We start from the raw sequence: 22,406 nt of genomic DNA, 5'->3' as shown, positions 1-22,406 counted from the left end.
GGACATGGTCACTCTTGCTGTGTAGGAATCACAGTAGTCTATGTGAACACAGACAATTCTAAATCCCAATATCCTGTTGACGAGGTTTCAAAGATGAACATGGCCAGGACTTCCTTTGAAGGAATAAGGCACGGGAGGACAGGTAGGGGCTTCCTTTAAAGTCTCATTAAAATGCCAGAGGCTGAAGCTCCCTCTCAGCATCAATGTAGCACTCCAGCATCAGCCTGGAGTGCACTGTTGCTTCTCAAATGGGGTTGGAAGCAATAGCTATCCCACTTAAAGTGCAGTCAAATAAGACACAACTCTAACGGACCAGACCAAGTGGAGCTCCTGTTCACCTGTATGAAAGGCAATAGAGCCAAGTCCATTTTATCCAATAATGATTACACTACAGAGGATACCGAGGAGAATCACCAGAATATTACCTGGGATGGAAAGTTTACTCACCTTAAAACTTGGCACTTCAGCATTTGACATTCCCAGCCTGGGAAAAAGACTTTGACTGTCTACCTTTTCTATACCTCATAGATTTATGAACCCATCAAGTCTCATCTCAGACATTCCAGAGAAAATAATCCAGGTTTGTCCAGCCACTCATTATCGCTAATACACTCCAATCCAGCCACATCCTGGTAAATCTCTTCTGCATCCCCTCCAAAGCCACCATATCCTTCCTGCAAAGAAGTTACCAGAAATGCACGCTATACTCCAAATGTGGCCTAACCAAATCTTTATAAAGCTGCAACACGAAAATGTCTGCATGGTCGGCATGATTGTGGTGGGCTGAAGGGCCTGACCCGAATTGTCACCCATGCTTTCTCTGCAGAGATGCTCTCTGTCCCGCTGAGTTACTCCAGCATTTTGTGTCTATCTTTTGTCTGCTTATGTGTTGTTTGACTTTACGGCTCCACATCTATGGAGGAAAAAAAAGAGTTCATGGTTCAGGTCAATGAGCTGCGTGAGAATTGAACTAGTGAGAGAAGAAAGATGTATTAATCTGCAGGTAGGGAAAGGAATCGAGGGAACAAAGACAATGTATGTGAGAGCAAAAGAACGAGGTTGCCCATATGGTACAAATATTGCTGCTGCTGCTGCTGCTGCTGCTGTCCAAAAGAGGGATCTATATGGAGGTAAGTGGAGGAAGATAAACAAGGGCAATAAGAGACAAAAAAGTAGCCTGCTGGATCAGTGAGATACAGAACATAGCAAGTGCTGGAAATCTGCAATAACAGAGATTGATGAAAATATTCAGCAGATCAGGGAGCATTTGTGGAGGTAGAAAACTAAGTTAATGTTATATCAGAACTGGCCAGGTCTAACTCAAACACAAGAGACTGATTATCTTAAAAAGTTGAATTCATTTTGAGTCCCGAAGGCTGCAGCAGGACGACATTCAGCTTTGTTGGAACAGCGTAGGTGGTCGAAGATTAGTTTAGTTTAATTTTGTTTATTAATGTCACATGTACCAGGGTACAGTGAAAATATTTTGTTTGAGTGGTATCCAGTCAAAGAAAAGACTATACATGATTATAATCAAGCAGTCCAAAGTGTACAGATAAATATAGAGGGTACAACATTTAGTGCTAGATGAAGTCTGATTAAAGATAGTTCAACGGTCTCCAATGAGGTAGATGAAAGGTCAGGATCACACCTTAGCTGATGAGGTGACCATTCAGTTGCCTGATTACAGCTGGTAGGTAGGCCACAGGTTAGATTGGTCATGGTAGGCCTCACAGGTCAGGTGCTCGTGGGTCCAGGAGTGATTCCGGGAGGTTGTTTGGCCCCAGTTATCAGAGAATTGCCAAATCTGAGATGAGATTAAAGACAGCATGGTTAGTGTAAGAAATGCTGCTGTTGAAATAAAGATTTCAAAGAGTGGAATCATTGTAATGATGATGGCAGATCCTCTTCTGGGACCAAGTCAAGTCAAGTTTATTCGTCACATACACATACGAGATGTGCAGTGAAATGAAAAGTGGCAATGCTCGCGAACTTTGTGCAAAAAGACAAACAAACAAACAACCAATCAAACTACAAACAGAAACACATATTCTTTTACATATTAAATATTGTGGGCGGAAGGAAAAAGGTTCAGTAAAGTTAGTCCCTGGTGAGACAGGAGTTTACAGTCCGAATGGCCTCTGGGAAGAAACTCCTTCTCAACCTCTCCGTTCTCACAGCATGGCAACGGAGGCGTTTGCCTGACCGTAGCAGCTGGAACAGTCCGTTGCAGGAGTGGAAGGGGTCTCCCATGATTTTATTGGCTCTGGAGTTGCACCTCCTGATGTATAGTTCCTGCAGGGGGGCGAGTGAAGTTCCCATAGTGCGTTCGGTAGAACGCACTACTCTCTGCAGAGCCTTCTTGTCCTGGGCAGAGCAATTCCCAAACCAGATGGTTTGACCAGCATGCAAAGACCAGCTCAGCCGCAATTGGTTTCCAGTTGGATCCATTCATACTTGGAGAGTGCGATTGGGGCAGAGAATAAACTGACAGATGGCTGGAAGCTCTGAATCATCTGCACATTGAACAGTGGTGCTCTGCAAAGTGATCACCCAGCCTGTGTTTGTTTATTTCTAAATGTAAAGGAACACCGGTTCACAAAATTGGAAGGAGTGCAAGTGGATCTGCTTCATGTTGATGAGTAGTCTGGGTCACTGGCTGATGAAGAAAGGCTAGGAGTTGCATCTCCTGCAGTTGCATCGTAGAGTATGATGGAAATGGGGTAGTTGACAGAAGAGCCGACAAGGGAGTCGCAAGGGGAAGTCTTATCAGCCAATGTTGGAAGGACAGGGGACAATGTGTCTTCGATAGAAGCTCATCGGTTGAGATGAAAATTGACAGAGGATGATCTATTGAATGTGGGAAGTGCTGAGATGTAGGGACAGGCACAGAGAACACCATCCTTGCTTGAACCAGGAGGAGAGGAGTGAGAGCAGAGGTGTGTGGACTGTGGTTGAGAGCCTGGTCCACTATGAGAGAAGAGCATAGTTAAGGAAAAAGTGAGACTTCTTGAAGCCATTAGTGTGGCAAATCCATCATCACAGAGATGGAGAAACTGGATGGATGGATTGGGGTCCTCAATAGAAACGGGGTGTGAGGAGGTGTAAAAATATCTGAAGGAATCTGTCGGCTTCAAAAGAATAATGTACCCATCTCTGCCCTCGTTTATCCCTTTCCCTGATTCACCCCATGCGCTGATTTACCCTCACTGCCCCATTTCATTTACACACACCGATCACGTACCATATACCTACTTATGCCCTATCTATTGTGAACACGCCACCCCCTCCCGTTTTCTCGTGACTGCTGCCCTGTGTTGGTGGCCTGGCCTCCCCCTTCCCCACCTCGCCAGCCTTCTCTCCCTCGAATTTCTGTTCCCCCAAAGAGCTGACTGATCCGTGTGCTCGCGTCAGACCCAAGAATGCAATGTGGAGCTAAGACCAGCTCTGTGGAGTCATGTGCTTTCATATCTTGGAAGCAACTGGTGTAAACCGTGAAGACTTGGCAGGAATCCACATCCCATGGGCTGAAGCTGCCGAATTCTTAAACCAGCTTCCTGTGTGGGAGATCAGTGTTGTGCGCGATTCATGTTATCGTACTTTCCCAATGGATCCCGTTCATTCTCAAACTGGTAAGTCGGAAAAGTTCTCTTGCTTTACGGAACTTAGTGGTGACTGGCAGCGGGTAAATCAGCGGTAAGGGAACCGGCAGGGAAACAAATAATGCAGCTTTTGGAGACAGTCCTCCCACCCCTGGAGACAGAGATGATTTGAAAGGGTGAGCGAAAGAAAGAGTCAAAGAGACAGTGCGTGTGTATGAGAGAGGGAGGGGCAGAAACAGCAAGGGAGAGACTGAAACTGAGTCTGGGAAGCGGCGGCCAGAATTGACAAGAGATGCAGGCTGAGTTAATGAATGCGTCGAAGGGATTTGTGCGATAGATTATTTTGGATTAATTGATGGGTCTCTTGCTTTTTTTTAGCGCTCTGTCCGACAGTGTCGGATTTAATTTAACTTTGGTTACACACCGTGAAGGCATTTACCCACATGTGGAGAGCAGACTCCACACGTCACATCCTGCACATTAAATGTAAACGTAAAGAAAACCAACTTTTAATGAAGGTCAGCGAGTTCGTTCAGTCCACTGGAGCTGTACGAAACGTATCAGCCTCACTGGTGTAGAAACAAGAGGGCAACTATCCATACACTGGGCTTGAGTGTACATACGCTTGAGAGCATTTACGGATTCTTGCTGAGCAATAGGAAGAATGCTATTGTACTGCTAGTAATGTAACTGTCGCTGTAATCAATGGTGACATTTACGCTGGGAGTAATGTTACAACCCACCATCGGTGAGGTTGGTATAGGGTGGTTGCACGAAAGGTCACTGGGTCATAGGGCTCGACGCACGGAGCCGCTAAATCCAACTGGAAGACATCCGTCACTTCCGGTATATGTTATTCATGCTAGAAACGCGCACTTTCCTACCTGTTAAAAACCGCCAAAATGTTGAATTTTTGCGCTGAAAAAAATTGTGGGAGTCGGGGTAAGTGTGAGAGACATGTACCCAACTTTAGAATTCCAAACGTGAAGCGAAATTAAGTTATAGAGAAGCGAGAACTGAAGGGACTACAGCAGCTAAAGTGCTTGGTAAACATTGAACATATCGGGAATTATCGGGTTTGCTCACTGCATTTCATCAAGTAAGGCATTATTTGTGTTTTTTCTTGATTCCTTTGGTATCTAAAAATTCTCAGAAGATTCAAGATTCAAGAAATGTATTGCCATGTCAACAAGTTGATAGGAATGTGGAAGGTACACAAAATTGCTGGGGAAACTCAGCGGGTGTAGCAGCATCTAGAGCGAAGGAAATAGGCGACGTTTCGGGCCGAAACCCTTCTTCAGACTGATGGGGGGTGGGGGGGGGGGGGGGGGGGGGGGAGATAGGAATGTGTCTTGGTTCGCTCTCAGACAGATACAATACAGTACAATACAACCACCACATACACCACAATAAATAATACAGACAATACCGTACGAAGGACAATATATACAGGAAGGACAGTACCCAGCAGCGTCATGTTAAGCGTAAGTGCAAGTGCAAAAGAAAGTGCAAAGTGATTAGTGCAAATTCAAATATCTGATGGCTTGGAGGTAGGTGCTGTCTCTGAAGCGAGATGTTTTACTTTTAATGCTTCTATATCTCCTTCCTGATGGGAGGAGATTAAAGAGGTAATGTGCCGGGTGAAAGTGGTCTGCTATGATTTTTTTGGCCTTTCTGGTGAGTCCTGTTGAGTAAAGTGATGTCACTGAGGGAAGTCTGCTGCAACCGATGATCTTAGAAGCTCGGCGCACTATTCTCTCCAGCCGAATCTTATCCTGCGAGGTTGTGTGACCATACCAGACAAGCATGGAGAATGTGAGTATGCTTTCTATGGTAGACCTATAGAAGTGGGTCATGGCTGGTCGACTGACCCTGAATTTTTTGAGCTGCCGCAGGAAGTAGAGTCGCTGGTGGCACTTATTGATTATGAGACTGGTGTTGAGCTCCCATGATAGGGATTGATGTATGGTGGTCCCGAGGAACTTAAAGGAGGTGACCCTCTCAACCACCTCTCCATTGATGAAGAGAGGGAGGAGGGGGGTGGCCTTCTTTCTGAAATCAACAACCAGCTCCTTAGTTTTTGAGATGTTAAGTATGAGGTTGTCGTTCTCACACCACCTTACTAGCTCCTCTACTTCACTACGGTAAATGGTTTCGATGTTATTGGTAATAAGACCTGCCACAGATGTGTCATCTGCAAACTTAAATAACAAGAGTCAGAGTGTGAACAGCAAAAATGTGTATATACAGAGTACAGAAGAGGTGATAAAACGCAACCCTGGGGGGCGCCGATGTTCAGGAACCTAGCCAGTGAGACATGGTTACCAATTTTTACCACCTGTTTTCTGTCACATAGAAAGCTATAGATCCATTTACGTAGAGATGAGTTGACCCACAGTTCCTGTAAAGTGTGTATCAACTTTACAGGAACGATGGTGTTGAATGCGGAGCTAAAATCCACAAAAAGAATGCGAGCATATGTGGATCTGGATTCCAGGTGTTGGAGGATGGAGTGCACACAGAGGGACACTGCATCATCTACACTTCTGTTGGCTCTGTAGTGATAAATCTGGCTGTAAATTTTTCTTCAGATGCGTTTTCATTTTGTATGTAAAAACCCACGAGAACCATGGGCGATTTAAAAAAATTACAGCCAGATTTATCACATCTGAAACTTTTTAGAGGCCAAACGAATCAAGAAAAAACACAAATACTGCCTTAGTCGGTGAAATGCAGTGAGCAAACGGCCAATGTTCGCCAAGCACTCTGGCTGTTGTTGTCCCTTCAGCTCTCGTTTTTATCTACCGTCATTTCTCCTCACTTTTCGAATTCTGAAGTATGCTAAATGTCTCACACGCTTATCCCGATTTCCATAATTATTTACTGCGCAAAAATTGACAATTTCAGCGGGTTTTAACGGGCCCGCTACGCTGGAAACAATGGTAAGTGCCTACCTGCAGCACACCGCATGTAATCCATTTGGAGTAGCGTAGCAACAGTACGGGTCATGGGTCGTGACCCGACCGCCGTGAAACCTCCCTATTGATATATTCTTGTCATGAGGTACAGTGAAAAACTGTTTTGCATGTTATCCAGATACAGAGAAATTGCAGATTTTTAAAAATGCATCTAGGTAGGTTCTAAGTTTGGGAGTTTAGTTTAGTTTAGTTTATTGTCACGTGTACCGAGGTACAGTGAAAACCTTTACATGTTTCACCGCCCATTGTAATGTTACAATGCCTGACATATCGTGTTGCCCACTCTACTGACATATCGTGCTAATGTGGTTGTACACAATTCCAAAGTCACAGTCGGTGTGGGGTGATTTCTTGGTTTCCCACCAGGTTCCCAATGGGAATTCTAGTTACTGGCACCACTGGATTCTGAATCCCCTGTGGAAACTGCTCTGCACAAGTCACCTGGGCAAGACGTAAAATAAACATCCCCAATCTATTCAAATACCAAGGCGGTCCCACACTGTGAACAACAGGAGCTGCCTGGGCTCAAGGCCAGCACTATTCCTCCTAGTGCCTACATCGGTGAGGCCCATATGATGTGATGTCCGCTCCGGCCTGCAATCTCCTGCATATTTGCTTTTCTAATTACTGTTGATTATTTGGGACCTGTAGTTTAGCATGTCCCCAACAACCCTCATCAACTGTCTAAAGACAGGCAGCTCGATTTGTTACTAACACCTATGAGAGAGAAGCGAGTGTCACCAAACTTCTGAATTCTCTGGGGTGGAACCCTCTCCAAGACAGACGTGAAGCTCACCGTTTGACCTGTTTTTACAAAATGTTAAATGGTCAGCTCGACATAGATTACAAGACCTACACCAAACCCAAACCAATTAGGAGCAGACCATATAACAACCATATAACCATATAACAATTACAGCACGGAAACAGGCCATCTCGGCCCTACAAGTCCGTGCCGAACAACTTTTTTCCCTTAGTCCCACCTGCCTGCACTCATACCATAACCGACCATTCCCTTCTCATCCATATGCCTATTTAATTTATTTTTAAATGATACCAACGAACCTGCCGCCACCACTTCCACTGGAAGCTCATTCCACACCGCTACCACTCTCTGAGTAAAGAAGTTCCCCTCATGTTACCCCTAAACTTCTGTCCCTTAATTCTGAAGTCATGTCCTCTTGTTTGAATCTTCCCTATTCTCAAAGGGAAAAGCTTGTCCACATCAACTCTGTCTATCCCTCTCATCATTTTAAAGACCTCTATCAAGTCCCCCCTTAACCTTCTGCGCTCCAGAGAATAAAGACCTAACTTATTCAACCTATCTCTGTAACTTAGTTGTTGAAACCCAGGCAACATTCTAGTAAATCTCCTCTGTACTCTCTCTATTTTGTTGACATCCTTCCTATAATTGGGCGACCAAAATTGTACACCATACTCCAGATTTGGTCTCACCAATGCCTTGTACAATTTTAACATTACATCCCAGCTTCTATACTCAATGCTCTGATTTATAAAGGCTAGCATACCAAAAGCTTTCTTTACCACCCTATCTATATGAGATTCCACCCTCAAATAACTATGCACGGTTATTCCCAGATCCCTCTGTTCAACTGTATTCTTCAATTCCCTACCATTTACCATGTACGTCCTATTTTGATTTGTCTGCCAAGGTGTAGCACCTCACATTTATCAGCATTAAACTCCATCTGCCATCTTTCAGCCCATTCTTCCAAATGGCCTAAATCACTCTGTAGACTTTGGAAATCCTCTTCATTATCCACAACACCCCCTATCTTGGTATCATCTGCATACTTACTAATCCAATTTACCACACCTTCATCCAGATCATTGATGTACATGACAAACAACAAAGGACCCAACACCGATCCCTGAGGAACCCCACTAGTCACCTGCCTCCAACCCGACAAACAACCATCCACCATTACCCTCTGGCTTCTCCCATTCAGCCACTGTTGAATCCATCTTGCTATTCCTGCATTTATACCCAACAGTTGAACCTTCTTAACCAACCTTCCATGAGGAACCTTGTCAAAGGCCTTACTAAAGTCCATATAGACAACATCCACTGCTTTACCCTCGTCAATTTCCCTAGTAACCTCTTCAAAAAATTCAAGAAGATTAGTCAAACATGACCTTCCAGGCACAAATCCATGTTGACTGTTCCTAATCAGACCCTGTTTATCCAGATGCTTATATATATTATCTCTAAGTATCTTTTCCATTAATTTGCCCACCACTGAAGTCAAATTAACAGGTCTATAATTGCTAGGTTTACTCTTAGAACCCTTTTTAAACAATGGAACAACATGCGCAGTACGCCAATCCTCGGGGCTATTCCCGTTTCTAATGACATTTGAAATATTTCTGTCATAGCCCCGGCTATTTCTACACTAACTTCCCTCAGACGAGGGCATTCAATCCAATTTGTGATCCCAGCTACAAAGACAGATGTGTACAGCAATTTGTTCTTCCCCCGCACAATTAAAACATGGAATAATCTCCACCCTACTATAGTTACCCATCCAGATGCAACTTAATTTAAAGTAGCTCTTTCTTCCCAATAACCCTTTCTGTCTTAAGTCCTCCCTCCACCACCTCCAGTTTAAATTCCATTTGGAATATTTTGGAGGACCAAGAAACCAAGAACCAAGATATGGTACTAGAAAGGATCTTATCGGGATGCATCACAGCAAGGTCTGGGAACAGCTCCATCCAAGACTACAAGAAATTGCAGAGTTGTGGACGTAGCCCAGACCATCACACAAACCAGCCTCCCTTCCATTGACTCAATCTACATCATGCTGCCTCGGCAAGGCCGCCAGCATAATCAAGTCTCACTCTGGTCACTCACTCTTCTCCGATCTGCCATCAGGCAAGTGGTACAGAAATATGAAAATGCATACTTCCAGATTCAGGAACAGTTTCTTCCCAGTTGTTATCAGGCAATTGAATGGTCCTCTCATCAGCTAGAATGTGGTCTTGACCTACCATCTACCTCATTGGAGACCTTTGAACTATCTTCAATTGGACTTCAACAATATAGTTTTCACTGAATGTTGTACCATTTATCATTTATCTGGGCACTATTGATTGTATTCATGTATAATCTTTTCTTTGACTGGATAGCACACAAACAAAAGTTCACTGTACCTTGGTACATATTACAATAATAAACTAACCTGTCCTTCTATGAAATGTGATAACCTCATACAACACCGATCTTGCCGACTGCCAGCTTGCAACCGCCATACTCTGAGTGCCGTGCGGAAGCACTGCCATTGTTCCGGTCACTGAGCTGTGGTGACATTTGTGGCTTGTTCCTCTTCTCCAAATAATCCCCTGAAATTGGCAACAATGGATTCATCGTCACGAGTGCCATTATATTTTGAGCAGAGTAGGAACCAAGAAATCAGCAATGTCTGAGCAATGATGTCTCGAGTGGTACAGGTGTGGGGTCACAACCCATTGTGTTTGTGGAACCCTGACGTTGTTTAGAGCTTCTGGAGATGAACAACCACTGGGAAACTTCAAGTGTGAGGAGAGAATTAAAGAAAGTGAAATTAAAATTACCAAACCTTTCTTCCTGCATTTCCAAAGGTGGGCAATTGAACTGGGTCCCTGGTGAGATTAGGAGGCCCTAAAAATAGCGTTGGAGAATCTCCAGTGTGCCAGGCAGTGTATCTATGGAGGGAAATAGACAACCAATGTTTCTGGTCAAGATCCTTCATCTGTTCACCTCCCGCCCTCGTTCCCCCTCGCCACACACTCCCATGCCCGACAGATGGTGCCTGACCCACCAGATTCCTCCAGCAGATTGACTTTGTCTTTGTCTCTGGGTCTGCTGTGGTGCTCTGAGCCTGTTGCTGCTGTTGAAGAGGAGGGAGCAGCAGTTACAATGAGGGGGAGGGAAGTTCTCCAATTTGGCTGCTGTAGTGTCTGAGAGGGGCAGATTGTAATTTTGGGTGAAAGAATACAGGAGGGAAGTGGGAATCATTATCTTATGCACTGACTGGTTACGATCTGAAACTCACTGCTGAAGGATGGCAGAAAGAGTTAATTGGGACATCATAAGTTCATAAGTGATAGCAGCAGAATTAGGCCATTCGGCCCATCAAGTCTACTCCACCATTCAATCATGGCTGATCTATATCTCCCTCCTAACCCCATCCTCCTGCCTTCTCATAACCCCTGACACCTGTACTAATCAAGACTTTTGGCAGGGTATTGCATGGGCACAAAGTATTACAGGGAAAGAGTGCAGTTATGAGAATAATGGGATTGTATAGACTCAATGGAATGAATGGCCTCCCTTTGTGCTTTACTGATTCCTTAATTATGATTTTATAAAGCCCAATAGCAGCCTTGTGTGTATTTGGTGTTCCATAATTCTTCCATTAACCTGCTATAACCTGCCTACAGGTAATGCAGAAAACATAACCTGGAGGCTTTCAAAAACAGGACTTGCGGCGATTGGAGTGGGGAAGGGAATAGGGTGCTGGGGGAGGGGAATTATGGCAATGTAGATGGGGAGGGCAATGGGGGCACATTTTAAAAGTTCAATTATTACAGATTTGATGTTCCAACATATTAAAGTTAGAGATATGCGTGTCTTTGTAACTCACAGCCTTTACTCTTACTCTTGTCCATCCATCTGCACATAAAAACCTCCTTCACCTGTATCCACCTATGATTTATAATCTTTGTCCCACCCCCACCTTCCTTCCATCTTTCTCCCCCCTACTACAATCAGTCTGAAGAAATGTTGTCTATCCATGTTCTCCAGAGATGCTGCCTGACCCACTGAGTTACTCCAGCATTTTGTGTCTTAGATTTAAATCAGCATCTGCAGTTCCTCGTGTCTACATTAAACTGCTGGAGGAGCTCGGTGGGTTGACCAGCACATGTGGAGGGAAAGGAATGGTTGACATTTAAAGCCAAAACCCTGCATTGGGTAAACTGTGTTTAACCATCTAGCACTAGGTTTACACTTTAAACTTTTTGAATAAAGTTGTATAGATTCATAGATGGTACAGATTTATTTAAATTTTATCAGGAAGAAAAGAGAGGAGGCTCTAAGGCAGACATAGCCAAAACTATTTTTGTCGTCTTGTATTATGAGGCAATCACGTCATGGCCATACAACATGGAAACAGTTCCTTTGGCCCACCAAATCCTTGCTCACCATCAACCACCTATATTGACACTAATCCTAACCTAACCCATTTTATTCTCCCCACATTTCCATCAACTCTCCCATATTCCATCAACTCACCTACACACTAGGGGCAAGTTACAATAGCCAATTAGTTCAACAACCAGAGCAAATTCGCATGGTCACAGGGAGAATGTGCAAACTCCACATGGACAACACCGGAGATCAGGATTGACCCCAATTGCTGGAGCTGTGAGTCAGCGGTTCTATTGAAAAATGCTCAGGCTATGTGCTCTTCCCCACTATGTTAATACTACAGATGGACACCTGCTGGGTTTTTGAAACATTTTCCTTTTAGTTTCTGCTTCAGCAACAGCTCTGAGCTGCATTTCACTGCTTTAACATGTCCCTCTTACTGTTTTCTCTCTGTAACCACAATATGCTATTCATCTAACCTAACTTTACTTGTAGCTTCCTTAGTTAATTACTAATTTTATTTCTTCTCAATAAATGCATAATCATTGAAATTCTGTCGATGCTTAATAATTATTTATCATTTGGGAGGCCTTGTATTCTAATTGTCCATTCTAGAAGCTTATCTGTCCTTCTTGGCTTTACGAATATCTTTATTTAAGTTTGGAGCACTATATTTTGCTTAAGCTGTATATTATGAATATATATATATTACCTTGAGGATCTGATGCAGGATATATCCTGTCATTATCAAGACAAGTTCCAAGATAATCTGTATTCGAATTGAAAATCTAAATATTGGAGATGCTGAGAATCTGAACTAAACACTCAGCAGGTTAGGCAGTGTCTGGGAGAGAGAAACAGTGTTAATGTGTAGGTCCAAAACTCTTGTCAGAACTGGGAAAGTGGGAAAATATGTTAGTTTTAAGTTAGGACGAAATAAATATCTCTGGCATTCTATTAACCAAACAGTCAACATTGGCATTCTATTAACCAAACAGTCAACATTGCAGGGTGAGGATCTCTGACAGGGTGGAGCCAGGGTTGCCAAGGTGATTCTACTGTTATGAAGTTGTCTTGCTCAGTTTCACAGAACTGTTTGGTTAATAGAATGATGAGAGACAGAAATAGCCAAAAGTATATGTTAAAATAGCATAGAGACGGTACATAAATTGAAACTAATATGAGAATGCTGGAAATACCCAGCAGGTTCCAATATAATCCATCTGTAATACCAAATCAGTTTTTTTCCCTTTCTGCCTACTGGGTATTCTGCTGGGTTTTTCCAATATTCTGGTTTCAAGTTTATTAAGGTTTCAAGTTTCAACAATAGATCTGATCTGCCCATATTAATCTCTTGGCAAGACAACTTCATAACAGTAGAATCACCTTGGCAATCCTGGCTCCACCCTGTCAGAGATCTTCACCCTGCAATGTTGACTGTTTCACTTTCAATAGTTATTGCCTGACATGACAGTCATGGGTGACTCCTTGATGTATGACAACTATTCCAAAAGCATTCTTATCCGACCAAGCTTTTTGCAAAACTGATCCATCTGAATATTAAAGTATCCAATAGTCAATGTATTAATATTTTAGCATGTTTTTTCCATATTTCATGAATAATTCTGTGTTCAGCTGAGGTTGTGAAGAACTTCGTTCTTCAATATATCTTCTTCTATGTCTTTGGAATAAAATCATTCACTTCCACTCTCTTTCTGCCATCTTGTACAATCAGGATGGCACAGACCCCAAATCCCCTCAGTTTTCTCCTACCTTACTCCTCCTATCACCTTCTCTGTTTCCTCTCTACTTCTCTTTTCCCACCCACACACAACCCTTGCTGGAATTGGTCAGCACCTGGCTCTTGTGTGAGTTTGTGGAAGCTTCTTATTTCTCATACCAGAGCAGAAAGCTGGCATGTTCATGTTGGATGTTGGTGTCTTTGAGGTCTCCTTCAGTGAGGTGGGATTGTCAGTGGGAAGTAGTGTGTAAAATCATGAGTAGGAAGGATGTAGTTCCTTCAGTAGGGGGGTCAAACTGGACATAGACTTCAAGTGATTTGTAGAAGCATAAGTGGGGAGATTTGGAAACATCTCTTCAGGCCGAGGGTGTTGGGGTCTTAGACTCGTGGCCTGAAAGGATGTTGGAAATAGTGAGCCTTCCCAAATTGAAACAACCCTTGGACGTGTACTTGAAGAGTCCAGATCCACAGGGGTTTGAACCTGTTGCTGGAAGGTATGATTAGGCTGGGAGCTTGTTTTCAGCCAACATTGACATGATAGCTAACTGGTCTCCTGCATTCCTGTAAGTTTTGCATGATTCCACGAGAGAGATTTGCAGCCTAAAAGCCCTGTCCCACGGTACGAGTTCATTCCAAGAGCTCTCCCGAGTTTAAAAAAAATCAAACTTGTGGTAAGCACGGAGAATGAACGTAGCGGGTATGTCGGAGCTCGGGGACGTCTCTTAGCGCTAACGGCAGGTACTCGGGAAGACTCACTAACGGCAGGTAAGCTCGGGAAGACTCGTGAAGATTTTTCAACATGTTGAAAAATGTCCACGAGAGCCCCGAGTACCGACGAGTGGCCATTACCGTAAATCTCCGAGTTTGAATCAGGGCAAACTCGGGAGAACTCTTGGAATGAACTCGTACCGTGGGACAGGGCTTTTAACAGCTCATCCATATAACCATAACCATATAACAATTACAGCACGGAAACAGGCCATCTCGACCCTTCTAGTCCGTGCCAAACACGTATTCTCCCCTAGTCCCATATACCTGCGCTCAGACCATAACCCTCCATTCCTTTCCCGTCCATATAACTATCCAATTTATTTTTAAATGATAAAAACGAACCTGCCTCCACCACCTTCACTGGAAGCTCATTCCACACAGCCACCACTCTCTGAGTAAAGAAGTTCCCCCTCATGTTACCCCTAAACTTCTGTCCCTTAATTCTCAAGTCATGTCCCCTTGTTTGAATCTTCCCTACTCTCAGTGGGAAAAGCTTATCCACGTCAACTCTGTCTATCCCTCTCATCATTTTAAAGACCTCTATCAAGTCCCCCCTTAACCTTCTGCGCTCCAAAGAATAAAGCCCTAACTTGTTCAACCTCTCTCTGTAACTTAGTTGCTGAAACCCAGGCAACATTCTAGTAAATCTCCTCTGTACTCTCTCTATTTTGTTGACATCCTTCCTATAATTAGGCGACCAAAATTGTACCCCATACTCCAGAATTGGCCTCACCAATGCCTTGTACAATTTTAACATTACATCCCAACTTCTATACTCAATGCTCTGATTTATAAAGGCCAGCACACCAAAAGCTTTCTTTACCACCCTATCTACATGAGATTCCACTTTCAGGGAACTGTGCACAGTTATTCCCAGATCCCTCTGTTCACCTGCATTCTTCAATTCCCTACCATTTACCATGTACGTCCTATTTTGATTTGTCCTGCCAAGATGTAGCAGTCTTCACACTTATCAGCATTAAACTCCATCTGCCATCTTTCAGTCCACTCTTCCAACTGGCATAAATCTCTCTGTAGACTTTGAAAATCTACTTCATTATCCACAACCCCACCTATCTTAGTATCATCTGCATACTTACTAATCCAATTTACCACACCATCATCCAGATCATTGATGTACATGACAAACAACAGTGGACCCAACACAGATCCCTGTGGCACCCCACTAGTCACTGGCCTCCAACCTGACAAACAACCATCCACCATTACTCTCTGGCATCTCCCATTCAGCCACTGTTGAATCCATCTTGCTACTCCACCATTAATACCCAACCATTGAACCTTCTTAACCAACCTTCCATGAGGAACCTTGTCAAAGGCCTTACTGAAGTCCATATATACAACATCCACTGCTTTACCCTCATCAATTTCCCGAGTAACCTCTTCAAAAAATTCAAGAAGATTAGTCAAACATGACCTTCCAGGCACAAATCCATGTTGACTGTTCCTAATCAGACCCTGTTTATCCAGATGCTTATATATATTATCTCTAAGTATCCTTTCCATTAATTTGCCCACCACTGACGTCAAACTAACAGGTCTATAATTGCTAGGTTTACTCTTAGACCCCTTTTTAAACAATGGAACAACATGCGCAGTACGCCAATCCTCCGGCACTATTCCCGTTTCTAATGACATTTGAAATATTTCTGTCATAGCCCCTGCTATTTCTACACTAACTTCCCTCAATGTCCTAGGGAATATCCTGTCCGGACCTGGAGACTTATCCACTTTTATATTTCTCAAAAGTGTCAGTACTTCCTCTTCTTTGAATCTCATAGTTTCCATAGCTACTCTACTTGTTTCCCTTACCTCACATAATTCAATATCCTTCTCCTTGGTGAATACCGAAGAAAAGAAATTGTTCAATATCTCCCCCATCTCTTTTGGCTCTGCAGATAGCTGTCCACTCTGACTCTCTAATGGACCAATTTTATCCCTCGTTATCCTTTTGCTATTAGTATAGCTGTAGAAACCCTTTGGGTTTACTTTCACCTTACTTGCCAAAGCAACCTCATATCTTCTTTTAGCTTTTCTAATTTCTTTCTTAAGATTCTTTTTACATTCTTTATACTCCTCAAGCACCTCATTTACTCCATGCTGCCTATAATTATTGTAGATCTCCCTCTTTTTCCGAACCAAGTGTCCAATTTCCCTTGAAAACCATGGCTCTTTCCGATTTTTACTATTTCCTTTCAACCGAACAGGGACATAAAGATTCTGTACTCTTAAAATTTCACCTTTAAATGTACTCCATTTCTCTTCCACATCTTTCCCATAAAACAAAATGTCCCAATTTACTCCTTTTAAATCCTTTCGCATCTCCTCAAAGTTAGCCTTTCTCCAATCAAAAATCTCAACCCTAGGTCCAGTTCTGACCCTCTCCATAATTATATTGAAACTAAAATCCAGAGTGGGTTTTGCATAGTTTTCTTCCTCTTCCACCAACCACTGCTGTAGCAGTCAATCAGCAAATGCCCGGGGTGGACAGATATTGAAGTGGGAAACACATGGAGTCCATTGCTAGGCTGTCCTAATAATTTTTGGCACAGTAACTTTGTCTGGAGACCTCGGTGATAGTCGCCATGGTATTTCCCATGTTCTCTTGCCTTAATTATGACTTGGTTATGTGGCACTTACTGAAAGGTGCACTAGAATTAGCATTCAGATGCTAACCCGTGAATACCAAAGACTAGTGGTATTGGTTTGTTATTATTCTCTGTACCAAGATGCAGTGAAAAGCATTGTGTTGCCTGCTATCCAGGTAAACCATACCATTCATGCATACAACGGTAGTGCAAAATGGAAAACAAACGAAATGCAGAGCCATGTGTTAACTACAGAGAAAGTGTGGATAAAAAAATGTACAAGGCCCACAATGTAAATTAGATTGGGAATTGAAGATTCAAGAGAGTTTAGTGTCATGTGTCCCTGATAGGACAATGAAATTCTTGCTTTGCTTCAGCACAACAGAACATAGTAGGCAATTTATCCCTAGCTTATGAGAGGTCCGTTCTAGAGTCTGATTACAGTGGAAGATGTGGTGCTACATGGTGAGTGAAGGTTGGCAGTCTTCACTCTGACGAGAGTGAGTGAGGAGAGAATGACTAGGGTGTGAAAGGTTCTTGATATTGTTAGCTGCTTGACCGCGTGATAGAGACAAGTGTAGATGGTCAATGTCGGGGGAGGCTAGATTGCGTGATGGACACGGGTGTTCACATGTCTCTAAAGTTTCTTGGGCAGAACAATTGCCATACCAACTGTGATGAATTGGGGTAGGTTGCTTTGTATTGTGCATGTGTAAACCATGAGCCTCTTAGGAGCTATGTGTCTCTCCATTAGAATCATTGGAAGGTTATCCTTAGAGTGTGTGAGTGGCAGGAGAATCCAGGAGAGACCAAAACGCTAGAAAGTACTCCTGGCGTGTCTCATCAAGGCTCTGTACAATTGTAATAAGGGGGAGAGATTATGTTACCGGGTGGGTGGGATTGCTCTAAGAGCCAGCAGAGACTCAGTGGGAAAAATGGGCCCTTTTCTGTTGTAGCAAAATATGAGATCAGAAATAATGTTTGGATCTTCAGGATGTCATTGCCTTTCCGTTGATGAATAGCTCAGTATTCATTGAAGTCCGTAGCTCCACTCCCCTGCAGTTGGCTGCTTGCAGAAACTTCAGGCAGCTGGTCAGATCACACTACAGGCACTCTTCCCTTGAAGGTATGGAGACTTAACCTCTGCTTAAACATAGAACACAGCTATCTCCGTTCACTGCCGAGTCTAAAACTGTGAAAGGTGGCTATATACCCACCACAACTACCCCCACTCCCTAAAACTATGAGATTCAGTGACCCTAAAGGCATTTCCCTCCACAGACAGATGATAAGGAAATGAATCCATGCTCTTTGGATGAGAAGGTCACACGGATGGTTCACCTTGTATCTCTGAATGCTCAGACATGAAGGTCATTGCCCTTGGGACAGGGTCTATATCACTTCCTTCAGCTCATGTTGTTGACCTCCCCTTGGTGAGCCCTGTCAACTGACCTCAGTCAGGCGAACGACAACAAACAGACACAGCAGCAGCGCCGCAGCTTGACGCCAACCAAGGCATGCGCCCTTTTTAGGGCGGGCACCTCCAGATGTCGAACCAGATGGCATCCCCCTGCTGCAGACTTCTGCTGCCTCAAACGCAAGAAGAAGAAGAAGCAAGCTCCGACAAAATGTATCTGGCTGTGGACCCTCACCTCCTGCTCCTCCTAGAGGACACTGTGCCAGTGTTAACCCAGCCCTTCCCTTCAGCACACTGGGGACTCTCAGCAGAACAATGTCGCCTCCCACTTACAGAGCCGCAGGGAATAGAGATGTAGATGTGTAAAGTTCGGAAACAGGTCTTTCAGCCCGACTCGACCATTGCAACCAAGTTGTTTAACGGAGCCAGGCCCACTTGCCTTCCCCCTACCTGCATCCCTCCAAATCTTCCTATCTGTGTACTTGTCCAAGCGTCTTTTAATGTTGTAATTGTACCTGCCTCCACCATTTTCTCTGGCAGCTCGTTCCATGTATGCACCACCCTCTGTATGAATAAATTGCTCCTCAGGTTCTTTTTAAATCGTTCCCTCTTGATTAAGCTTGCGCCCATTAATTTTAGTCTCCTATCCTGGGGAAAAGACTTTGACTATTCACATTATCTATGGCCATGATTTTGTAAATCTCTATAAGGTCATCACTCAGCCTCCGACACTCCATGGGGAAAAGACCCAGCTTATCCGGCCACTCCTTATTACTGAAACCCTCCAGACCTGGTAACATCCACATGAATGTTTAATGCACCCTTTTCATTTTAATGATATCCTTCCTGTAGCAGAGCGACCAGCACAGTCACACAGCTACCCTCAGCTGTTGAGTTTTGCCATGTGTATGTTTGCACTGTGTGTTATGTCCATAAGCAAACTCCAGTGGGAAGGGAAAGAGGTCAAATGGACTTTGCTGGAGGAATGCCATCTTGCATTCACTGCATACTTTCAGCTTGTGTGATCTGCTTGCAGATGTGTGGGTCCTTGCATTTAATTGTGCAACATTACAATTGAAATTGTCAGTTGAAACTGTGCGCAAATGAAGCCCAGAGAGTGGATAGGCAGGGTTACCCACATCACTGCAAGTGGCATGCGGAGGAACCTGAATATCTCAGGGAAACACACAGACTCCCACATGTACACACATACAAACAAAGCACTGATCACATGCTTCAAATGATCACTGATCACTGATCAAAAACATAGGGTTCCTCCAGCACAAGAGGGTCAGTAGGACGTGTTCCAGCCACAACATCCTTTCAACTGTCTCAATTTTCTGCAGATGGGCCAGAGGACCTGGAGGATGAGGAAGGCCCAACAGCGCCTCCCATTGGAATGCTGGACCAGGTGACGGGCTATGAGGGGACTGTTGCCGGTGGAGGTAGGTATAGAGTGAAACCTCCAAACACATGACCTAAGACGTGATCATACTTAGTCTGTCCTTCATTCTAGGGCAGTGATCGTTCCATGAATGCTCCAGAGTAAACAGTACTTTGACTTGGGAGCATGTAGGGCCATTGCATTAGTTTAGCCAAGAAGTAGCTACCCAGATGTGCAGCGTGCGTGAAATCAATGGCTGCCCTGCCTGAGCTCCCAGCTCCTTATTGCTCTTCTGTGACTGCAGCTAGAGATCCCAGGGAAGGGTAGAGATTACAGAGAAGGTCTGGGTTGCCAGCGATGCCCCTCACAGTTACAGCAATTATAAATGACTGCTGCCTGAGTTTCCAGCTGAAGAATTGATGGCCTGCTTGAGAATTTATTTCTCAAGATAAGTTTTAGAAAGTACTAGACTAAGTGGGACCCGTTGGGTCCCAGCATCACACAGGAGGGCTGGTCATCCAACGCAATATTCCACCTCTCCACCAATTCTAATATTGGTGGCCAGTTGGGAGGGGGGCTTTCTGGAGTGCTAGTATGGGTGTTGTGGGCTGAAGGGACTGGTTTCCAGAGGGCTAGTATGCAAATTGTGCGCCAAATGGATTCTTGGGCTGGCGTCGCAGTCAATCAAGCCTGTTGTGCTGGCAACTCACTCACGGCTGGTGGGCTGGTAGTTGACTCACGGCTAATCCTTGAAATTCTATTTCAAGCAGGGTATAAGGCCACCAAATTCAAGTGCAGTTTCTTACCACTTCTAGCAGGGTGCAAGGCAACCAAATTCAAGTGCAGTTTCATACCATTTGAAGTAGGGTGCAAAGCCACTAAAGACAGCGAGTCGTGACCTCTCCCTCCTCCTTGCAGAGACTGAGCCACACCCACATTTCCGGGTTTTATAACCCCTCCCCCCCCCCCCACCGGAAAAGGTGTGGCTTTCATGGAGTGATTGACAGGAGAGAGATTCTCAACATTTAAAAAAAAACTAATAACACTTTTATTTTTCATTGATGGGAGGAATTCTCTGCACCTGCTCAGCGGAGGGGGACTGAGTAAGATGGCCAAAAATCACAGCTGTAAGTGGTAGCGTTTTATCTAAAATCAATATACAGTGCAAACAGGAAGTGCATTTACAGTAGTGCCTTTTAACTTCAAGCCAAAGCACCCAAGCCACCATTTGCAGTAAGTAGTGCCTATCAACCTCATGCCACCATTTGCAGTAAGTAGTGCCTTTCAACTTCAAGCCAAAGCACCCAAGCCACCATTTGCAGTAAGTAGTGCCTTTTCTACTTCAAGCCAAAGCTCCCAAGCCACCATTTGCAGTAAGTAGTGCCTTTCAACTTCAAGCCAAAGCAACCAAGCCACCATTTGCAGTAAGTAGTGCCTTTCAACTTCAAACCAAAGCTCCCAAGCCACCACTTGCAGTAAGTAGTGCCTTTCAACTTCATGCCACCATTTGCAGTGCCTTTCAACTTAATGCCAAAGCACCCAAGCTACTATTTGCAGTAGGTAGTGCCTTTCAACTTAAAGCCAAAGCACCCAAGCCACCATTTGCAGTAAGTAGTGCCTTTCAACTTCAAGCTACAATTTGCAGTAAGTAGTGCCTTTCAACTTCAAGCCAATGCACCCACGCCCCCATTTGCAGTAAGTAATGCATTTTAACTTCAAGCCATTGCATCCAAGCCACCATCTGCAGTAAGTAGTGTCTTTCAACTTCAAGCCACACCCAAGCCATCATTTGTAGTAAGTAGTGCCTTTCAACTTCAAGTCAAAGCTCCCAAGCCATCGTTTGCAGTAAGTAGTGCCTTTCAACTTCAAGCCAAAGCAACCAAGATACTATTTGCAGTAAGTAGTGCCTTTCAACTTCAAGCCACACCCAAGCCACACCCAAGCTACCATTTGTAGTAAGTAGTGCCTTTCAACTTCAAGTCAAAGCTCCCAAGCCATCGTTTGCAGTAAGTAGTGCCTTTCAACTTCAAGCCAAAGCAACCAAGATACCATTTGCAGTAAGTAGTGCCTTTCAACTTCAAGTCAAAGCTCCCAAGATACCATTTGCAGTAAGTAGTGCCTTTCAACTTCATGCCACCATTTGCAGTAAGTGGTGTCTTTCAACTTCAAGCCACGCCCAAGCCACACCCAAGCCATCATTTGCAGGAAGTAGTGCCTTTCAACTTCAAAGCTCCCAAGCCACCATTTTCAGCAAGTATTGCCTTTCAACTTCAAGCCAAAGCAACCAAGCCACCATTTGCAGTAATAGTGCCTTTCAACTTCAAGCCAAAGCTCCCAAGCCACCATTTGCAGTAAGTAGTGCCTTTCAATTTCAAACCAAAGCTCCCAAGCCACCATTTGCAGTAAGTAGTGCTTTCAACTTCAAGCCAAAGCACCCAAGCCACCATTTGCAGTAAGTAGTGCCTTTCAACTTCATGCCACCATTTGCAGTAAGTAATGCCTTTCAACTTCAAGCCATTGCACCCAAGCCACCATTTGCAGTAAGTACTGCCTTTCAACTGCAAGCCAAAGCACCCAAGCCACCATTTGCAGTAAGTAGTACCTTTCAACTTCATGCCACCATTTGCAGTAAGTAGTGCCTTTCAACTTCAAGCCACAATTTGCAGTAAGTAGTGCCTTTCAACTTCAAGCCAATGCACCCACACACCCCATTTGCAGTAAGTAGTGCCTTTCAACTTCAAGCCACACCCAA

General features: G+C 44.0%; 1 protein-coding gene across 1 annotated transcript in view; it reads left to right on the top strand.

Annotated features, from left to right (window-relative positions):
- Positions 1-3,336: 3,336 nt before the first annotated feature.
- The window catches only part of LOC116983197 (protein SSUH2 homolog), a 41,259-nt gene continuing 22,189 nt past the window's right edge, over positions 3,337-22,406 (top strand). Inside the window, exons 1-2 of the mRNA XM_033036840.1 lie at positions 3,337-3,632; positions 19,617-19,715. Coding sequence (XP_032892731.1) covers positions 3,458-3,632; positions 19,617-19,715 — 274 coding nt within the window. The 5' untranslated portion in view covers positions 3,337-3,457. The remainder of the gene's footprint in view (positions 3,633-19,616; positions 19,716-22,406) is intronic.

Source organism: Amblyraja radiata, chromosome 18 (assembly GCF_010909765.2).
Source record: "Amblyraja radiata isolate CabotCenter1 chromosome 18, sAmbRad1.1.pri, whole genome shotgun sequence".
NCBI classification, from domain to species: domain Eukaryota; kingdom Metazoa; phylum Chordata; class Chondrichthyes; order Rajiformes; family Rajidae; genus Amblyraja; species Amblyraja radiata.
This window is presented reverse-complemented; position numbering and strand designations above follow the sequence as displayed.